Genomic DNA, 7,924 nt, shown 5'->3' with positions numbered 1-7,924 from the left:
TTTTTTTTTTAAAGGCAGGGCTTTTAATTAGCTCAAATTCAATTGTGGCTTGAAAAGGTTACATGGACAATTCCAGAAACAAACAATTTGTAAGTTCTAAATTGTATGCCATTCTGAGTGGGCTGATAAAATATGTCCACTGCCGCTGGTGGCCCACGCCTTTAATCCCAGCACTCGGGAGGCAGAGGCAGGCGGATCTCTGTGAGTTCGAGGCCAGCCTGGGCTATAGAGCGAGTTCCTGGGAAGGCACAAAGCTACCCTGAGAAACTATCTCAAAAAACAAAAACAACAGCAACAACAAAGTCCACTGCCAAGGATGCCTCACAGTTACCCACTTGCCCCTTGGCTTTCACAGGCAAGCTGTCTAGAGGGACATCTCTGAGAATGCCACCTGCAAGCAGACAAGCTTCACAGAACCAAGACCAAGCCAAGGGGGATCATAGACAGGGAAATGAAGCCAAAAGAAAGATCAGAGGCATGATTCAAGGCTCAGGTTTCACTGCCGAGATTTCAGGATACCCATCCCCCAAGGACCCTGCCCCACCTCTCCCAGAGTTCTAGGATCAGGTAAGAGTGGGTCTCCTTCAGGGCTTGGTAGAGTTGACTTTTTCTGGCCTTGTCCCAGGACCGACTGTAGCTGAACAACCTCCGCATCTTGTTTGGATTGTTGGCCTCAGCACGAACCATCTCATACTGCTCTTCACTCAGCACCTGACCATGCAGTTTGTCCAAGACAGGGTCCACTGATGTCACTTGGGCCACCAGCTGCTCCCGATGCTGGTCCACAAAGTGCAGGGAGGGCCTGGCAACTGTGGATGAAGGCAAGACTGGCAGGAATCAAAGAGAGGCTCCCAGCAGAGCCTCTCACAGCTCATTCTCCACTTCTGTTTCTTATTTCATTGTGTCACTGGCTTCCTTCCCACTCTGGAAACCCCTTGCCTAGCCTCATGTCAGTAGCCAGCCTGACACTCTGTGGGAACAGAAAGGGTTCATGACTGAGGTTGTGAATGGGGTGTGTTATGGCCCCCATGGCCAGGAGCAAAAGGCCCGGGGACTTGGATGTGAAGCTCCCCACATCCTGGTGAGGCCGGCAATGAGAGGGCCCCTCTTTTCTCCTTTCCCTTCCCTCCAGAACCAGATAGTGCACCCTGAAACCCTCACTGCCTCATTTGGTGTGGCAGGTGCTACTGACCTGTAGGGGCTGGAGTGACTGGAGTGGATGCAGGTCTAAGGTCTCCTAGAGGAAAGGAGAGATGGGGATGCATCTATAATAGTGCTAGTTATAAACTCACATGACATACCCTGAAACTCTCATCTAGATGCTTGGATTCTGAGAACAAGCTAGAGACAAATTCTGTCAGAGTCTGGCATAAGGGTAGAATGGACCTATAGACACAATCTAGGTGAATCCTTTCCTAATGTCTTTAGGAAGTTGAAGCCCAGAGGTTATGATTTTAGACTAATCAAAAGAAAGAAAGCTTCTAGATGAGTAACAGCAACTTCTTCCAACATCATCTCAACCCATTTTAGCCTGCCTTGGCCTGAATTAAATTCCTGGAGAACTAACTGAGTCCTTTGCTAGAAGTTTTAAAGTATTTGATATTTTATTTTGAGTCTAAACCTATTCCTTTTCCTTTTTAATATTTTTAAAGAATTATTTTTGTAATTTTAAATTATGCTTGTTTGTGTGTGCCTATGCACATGAGTGTAGGTGTCTGTAGAGCCCAGAAGAGGGCACTGGATCTCCTGGAACTGGAATTATAAGCAGTCATAAAACATGGGTGCTGGGAAACAAACTCAGGTCTCGTGGAAGAGTTGAAATTCTTATAAAATCAGTGTCTGTATAACTTAAAAAGCCACATCATTTTTTCTAGGGGTATTTATGATCATTTGGCCCATCATGGATCTTTCTCCTACCTCTGTGCACCCTGAATTTGTCCTGGGTTTACCTGGTTTCAACAAGGTTTCCCAAACTACAGTGCCAGTATTCTTGTCTTTTATCTCCAACCAGATCCCTGATTGTAAGTGGCCAACATAGATTTCTGAGAAGAGCTGGGCTTCTGCGGAGCTCCGGTAGCACAGCTCAAGCTCCTGGAGAAAGCAAGAGCCTCTATGTGAGAAGCCATTGTTTGTTCTGAAGATGAATCTTTCCCCACTCCAACACCCTCTTGGTCCTACTCCATTGCAGAGGGACATTATCCTTTCTCCTGAAGTCAATCAACTTTGACAACATGTACTAATTCAGAAGGGTGAGAGCACTGAAGAGAATCCATGGGCCAACTCAAGGCTCATTCTTAAAGTAGTGCTCACACATTCTAAGCCAAAGCTTTTCTCCTTCATCTTTTATTTTCTCTCTTCCTTTTTGTGCTTCCTTCCTGCATTCCTTCTTTTCTTCATTTTTTTTCTTCCTTCCTTCCTTCCTTCCTTCCTTCCTTCTTTCCCTCCCTCCCTCCCTTCCTCCCTCTCTCCCTCCCTCCCTCTTTCTCTCTCTTTCTTTTTGAGATAGGATTTCTCTGTGTAGCCCAGGCTATCCTAGAACTTACTCTGTAGACCAGGCTGGCCTTGAACTTAGAGATTTGCCTGTCTCTGCCTCCTGAGTGCTGGGATTAAAGACATGTGCCACCACCACCAGGCTGTCCATCTTTAACTGGGCCTTTCTTTTTCCTTCTTTCCTATCTTGAATCCAAGCCCTCATTCCTTTAGTACAAAATTTCATTCCTAACAAGTCCTAAACTTGTTTCCAGTCAACAGAAAACTTACAGCTATGTCTTTTCCTAGGCAAATCAAATCTAAGACAGAAGACTTGACTCCCAGCTGTCTTTCAAGCATGCCCTTCTCAAGTCTCCTCAAACTCAGAAAACTGCACAACCATCTTTTGAGTGACCAGATCCCCATCTAGGCACCATCTGTAACCTCTTCCTGTATCTTCCCATAATAACCTGTCTATCAAAGCCTGTTGTCTTTACCAACACGATTGATTTAGATACCTATCATAAAGACTCATAGTCCTTTTGGTCTTGACAGTTTCTTGTGTTGTCAGTTTCCTGACTCTATCAACTATTCATCTCCATGGCTGCTTCCTTAGTTAAGCTACCACAGCCTCTCATCTGCATCCTTTCGACTTGTTCTTGCTTTTGCTCTTGCCTGCTTATCATCCATTCTCACCTAGTGCTAGAGACATCTTTATCAGAGTAAACAAAGTCCTGCATGATCATGTTTAAAACCCTGTACGTGGAAGCTTCTCTCCTGCCTGCCTGTTCCCAAATACCCAGCAGCTGCTTCTTAAATAGTTGACTATGAGGCTTATTTATAAATGCTCAGCCAGTAGCTCAGGCTTATTATTCACTTGCTCTTGCACTTAAATTAACCCATAATTCTTGTCTGTTTAGCCACGTAGCTTGGTACCTTATCTCTGTACAACATTCTCATCCTGCTTCCTCTGTGTCTGGCTAGCCACTCCTTGACTCCACCTTCCTTCTTCCCAGTATTCTCAGTTTGGCTTTCCTGCCTAACTTCCTGCCCAGCTACTAACCAGTCAGTACTTTTTTAAAAATTATTTCTTATTTTTTTTAAATTTTGGTTTTTCAAGACAGGATTTCTCTGTGTCGTTTTGGTGCCTGTCCTGGATCTTGCTCTGTAGCCCAGGCTGGCCTGGAACTCACAGAGATTCACCTGGCTCTGCCTCCCGAGTGCTGGGATTAAAGGCGTGCGCCACCAACGCCCAGCAAGTCAGTCAGTGTTTTATAAAACCAATCTGAGTGACAAATATTTATAGTGTACAAGAGCATTATCCCACAGCAGACCCCATGGTGGGGTCTTGCCTTTGCACTTGCACAAAATCAAAATTCCGTAACAGAACAAACTGGATCAATGAGTACTAGGAGGTGCTGCCTCTAGTGTGACCCCACTTTCTGCTACATGCACCAACTCTGCCATGATGACTTCCTCTCTGGCACCTGGAGACTTGAAGCTTGCTGTCACTTCTGTGCCTCTGCATATGTTCCTGTGTCTGAAGTACTTCACAATCCTACATGCCTCGACTCTTTATGTCACTGAGGCCTCAACTCAAGTGGCATCTTCTCAGAGATGTTTCTCTGACTTGCCAGTAGAAGTGTCCAAGTCATTCTCTGATAAGCACAAACCCTACAACTGATCTTGGTGAAAAGGCTGAGAAGTGATCCCAAGTCTCTCTCACAGTGCTGTATTTACTTGTTAGCCCTCGGTGTTACTGGTTACTATTATTTATGCAGGTCTTATCTGATGGGATGCTACCCTCCCAAGTAAATGGATCTGTCTGTCCATTGACCTATCTCCCCCGAAGCATATCTCTGGCACTGAGTTAACATTTGTTGAATGAGTAGATTATCTCTCTCTTATCACTGGTTGGCAACAGATATACAGAAGGGCTCCAAGCTGTGCAGCTTGCCTATTCATCCTTTGGTTCATGATTCCAAATGTAATGGACAGACATCACCTCCTTTTCAGTACCTGTCACCTAGCTCAATATTAAATAGGATCATCAAGGGGTGTGTGCATGTGTGCGTGTGCGTGTGCGTGTGTGTGTGTGTGTGTGTGTGTGTGTGTGTGTGTGTGTATACATGTGCCATGGTGTGCACGTGGAGGTCAGAAGACAGCTTGATGGAGTCAGTTCTCTCCATTTACCATTTGGGCTCCGGGGACCAAACCTAGGTCATCAGGTGTGGTGGCAAGTGCCTTTATCCACTGAGCCATCTTGCTCATAAGGCTCCACCTTACTTTTTGCTAGGCTGTCCAGCTTTCCCAAGGGATCCTCCTATCTCTGTCTTCCCAGCACTGGAGTTTCAGGCAGCTTTTCACATGGGTGCTGGGGTTCTTAACTCAGACCTTCATGTTTTCATGAAATCACACTTTGCTGCCATCTCCCCCATCATTTATCTTTTGTCTTTTTTTTTTTTAGACAAGGTTTCTCTGTGTAGCCCTGGCTGTACTGGAATTCTATCTGTGGACCAGGCTGGCCTTGAACTTACAGACATTCACCTGTCTCTGCCTCCCAAGTGCTGGGACTAAAGCCGTGCACCACCACCTGGCCTGTCTGGGGTCTTAAGTGCTGTTGCTAGTCAGTGTCCTGATAGATGTTTCAAACTAAACTCACACTCGTCTAACTCTGGTTCAGCCACAAACCACCATTCACATATGCTTTCTGTTCATGAGCAGAAAATCTGGGCCAGTTATGGACATGTGGGTAATACAGATTAATGCTCAGTAGCTTTTGGTAAAAGAGTGTTGGGAGAGGATATACTGAGAAATAGGGAGAAGCCAAAAGCAGTCCCCAGTGTTCTGGAAGAATCTGAGACTCAGCTAAATCTAGTGTCAGTACAAAGAGTTCCAAGACTTGTGGGTCAGCCATGTTACAGCTCTTCCATTGGACATGCACGGAGCATCTTCTTTAAACAGATTACCACGAAGCCCACAGAATCCCAAACACCCTAAAACACATACTAAGTGAATCTTGTATGTTCAACCATTCCAATATTCTATTGCTTTAGTTTAACCACGGTAACATTTGGTTTGTTGAGATCACCAGTCATAGAATTGTCCCTGCTCTCTGACAATACCCAACATAGAGTAATTAGGCTTCCTTAGTCCTTCCTGACAATTACCAAATGACAGACATCCTACAGTGCTTTCTTTCTAGAACCATTTTTACTGAGATGTCCCATGATGAGTAATAAGTCGGGTTTATTTGGCTTCATGGCTTTAGCACAGTATAGCCTAAACACTATGGTGCCCCAAGTCAGTCCATCCAGTTGTGATTTCTGGTACATCACGAATTCCAATTGCTTTCCTCCAAACCTCAAGTTTCAGCACCTGAGAGAACCACCCAACAGGTTTTCCCAAGCCTAACATCTGATCTTCGAGAAGGGCAAATATCAGGCTGCTTACCTTGGGTATAATTTCCATAGTCCCTGAACCAGACACGGTATATCGAGAGCCCACATAAAGGGAGCCCATGGGGGAGGCTTGTGTATTCGCACAAACAGGAACTTCATTTCTTCATCATCTATGGCCTAAGGAAGGTAATGGACAGTGATTTCTGACCTACATAATCTTGCTGAATAAGGTGAGATGGTCCATTTGTTCTTTTGTGTGTGTGCATGGAAGCGGGGTTGGGGGGTGTAATCAAACCTCTGCAGCCCTCCTCCCCGTGCACTGTACAGACAGCTCTACTCTAGTTTGTTCCATGTTCACAATGGTCATAGGGTCACTGCCAGAGAAGAAAGGGCAGGGAAAGGCTGCAGGTTGGGTGTGGAGCCTCCCCATCCTTCCAATGCCACGAAAGAGGCTGTAGAAAGCTGTGAAGAGGTTAGTGAAGGAGCAGCAGACACAAGGGAGACTTGGGATTGAGGGGACCAGATTAAGGCTGAGCGAGGGCAGATCGCTCACCCACACCAGGGTCTACTCACAAGAGGCCCACCCTCACTCCTAGGAGAGGATCCCACTGGGATGCTTTCCTCATTTCGTGTTTTCTGTCAGCCCACCCTGGATGGGCCCGTGTGGTTCTCACCTTCCGAATAGTGCAGTCATTGGGGATCAGGTAAAGGTGGAGTTTCAGTTCCTCAGCATGAGGTTGATGGTAGAGCAATGTGATGGAGGTGATGGATATGAATCGCCGCCAGGTGACAGGGATTTTTTTTAGCATGACTCCTAAAGGAGAGAAGCTGGGGTCTTTCAGAACTGTGCAATGTGGCTCCACTTTGGCTGGCTTCTCCAAGACTACCCTGTCCTTCATAAAGTGGGCCACTTGGAACTTTGAGGTGTCCTTCTGAATTCCTGTCCAAGAATGGAGTCAAATGGTATAGATTAAATGCCTGTCTGAGCCAGACTTGGCTTGGCATAGTAGAAACCCAGGGCTCAGCTCAGAGAGACATTGGAGGATGTTTAAATGACTCTGTCCTCTCAAAAATCCCAATCCAGGGGAATGGATTTAGGCAGCGCTTTAGGAGAGTGATGATGTAGAACCCTCATGAATGGGCTTAGGAGAGACTCAAGGGCCCCCTTCTGCCACCTGAGAGAAAAGGTAGAGGGTGCCATTTACAAAGAAGTTAGTCTTTTCTAGGCACTGAGTATACTAGCACATTGATCTTGGCCTTCCTAGGAGACCTCCAAAGACATTGTCACCAGCTTGGTGAATTCATTCCTGTCCAAATGTGACCTGCAGTTCAGCAGGCTTTGACTAGATTCCTGTGCACTCAAAGGCTCCCTAATTCCTTGGGAAAATCCCATTTCCCCGGCCTACCTGGTGGATGGATGAGATTAATAAGGGTATGGATAGAGTGACTTTATAATGGGAAAGGGTGGGCTTGCCAACCACCCCTCCCCCTAGGTTTAGAGTATGAAAAGGGGCTCAAGACAGACTATTTTCTCTGTTCTTCTTGTTTGACTGTAGACCTTCACTCTGTTAGTCAAATACTAGCCTCAGATACCCCAGTGCAGCATGAGGACAGATGAAGGTCTGTCACTGATGGACATGGGCAGAGCTCTTTCTCCCAAACAGATCACCTGGACAACCTCTGGGCCCACGTCTCACTGTGGTAGAGGCAGCATGGTAGAACAGTGGTTATATTTGCTACTCTGTGGATCATCAGCCATCATCACTCTTTCCATTTCTAAATGGCCCTATAAAGACTCCAGAGCTTCCTTGGGTCTCTGTCCTTAACCTTGTGTTGCTCTGGAACTTTCCCTAGGGAATACTTTACAGGGGCTCAGGACACCTGGAGTTCTGAGTTTCTGGTCCATTTCCCCTGCCCCATGCTCTGCTCCTGGTGAGTAGCTTCAGCTGCTCACTAAACTTCTGTGACTGCAGAAATGAGACTTCCCTGGAACTAAAAAAACCTAAGCACCAAGAGAACAAATAACCCAATTAGGAAATGGACTGTGGAACTGA

The 7,924-nt window shown here is 46.1% G+C and overlaps 1 protein-coding gene across 1 annotated transcript; it reads right to left on the bottom strand.

The window, feature by feature from the left end:
- Positions 1-229: 229 nt before the first annotated feature.
- LOC119086152 (NACHT, LRR and PYD domains-containing protein 1a-like) lies at positions 230-7,918 on the bottom strand. Its single transcript, XM_037201133.1, has 5 exons — positions 6,545-7,918; positions 5,923-6,047; positions 1,950-2,091; positions 1,193-1,237; positions 230-809 (listed from the first exon to the last, which is right to left on the bottom strand). Exons 2-5 carry the CDS (start codon positions 5,989-5,991, stop codon positions 511-513), a joined length of 555 nt encoding a protein of 184 aa, XP_037057028.1. The 5' UTR covers positions 5,992-6,047; positions 6,545-7,918; the 3' UTR covers positions 230-510.
- Between the last annotated feature and the right edge of the window lie 6 nt (positions 7,919-7,924).

This window comes from Peromyscus leucopus, chromosome 8b, assembly GCF_004664715.2.
Source record: "Peromyscus leucopus breed LL Stock chromosome 8b, UCI_PerLeu_2.1, whole genome shotgun sequence".
Lineage (NCBI taxonomy): Eukaryota > Metazoa > Chordata > Mammalia > Rodentia > Cricetidae > Peromyscus > Peromyscus leucopus.
This window is presented reverse-complemented; position numbering and strand designations above follow the sequence as displayed.

What these genes read in the sequence shown, in the direction of transcription:
- LOC119086152 (XM_037201133.1), bottom strand. Translation starts at nt 5,991, where the DNA reads ATGGGCTCCCTTTATGTGGGCTCTCGATATACCGTGTCTGGTTCAGGG. An exon ending in CTATGGAAATTATACCCAAG is followed by an intron (nt 2,092 to 5,922) that starts GTAAGCAGCCTG and finishes TGCTTTCTCCAG; the next exon opens with GAGCTTGAGCTGTGCTACCG. An exon ending in AGTCACTCCAGCCCCTACAG is followed by an intron (nt 810 to 1,192) that starts GTCAGTAGCACC and finishes CTTCATCCACAG; the next exon opens with TTGCCAGGCCCTCCCTGCAC.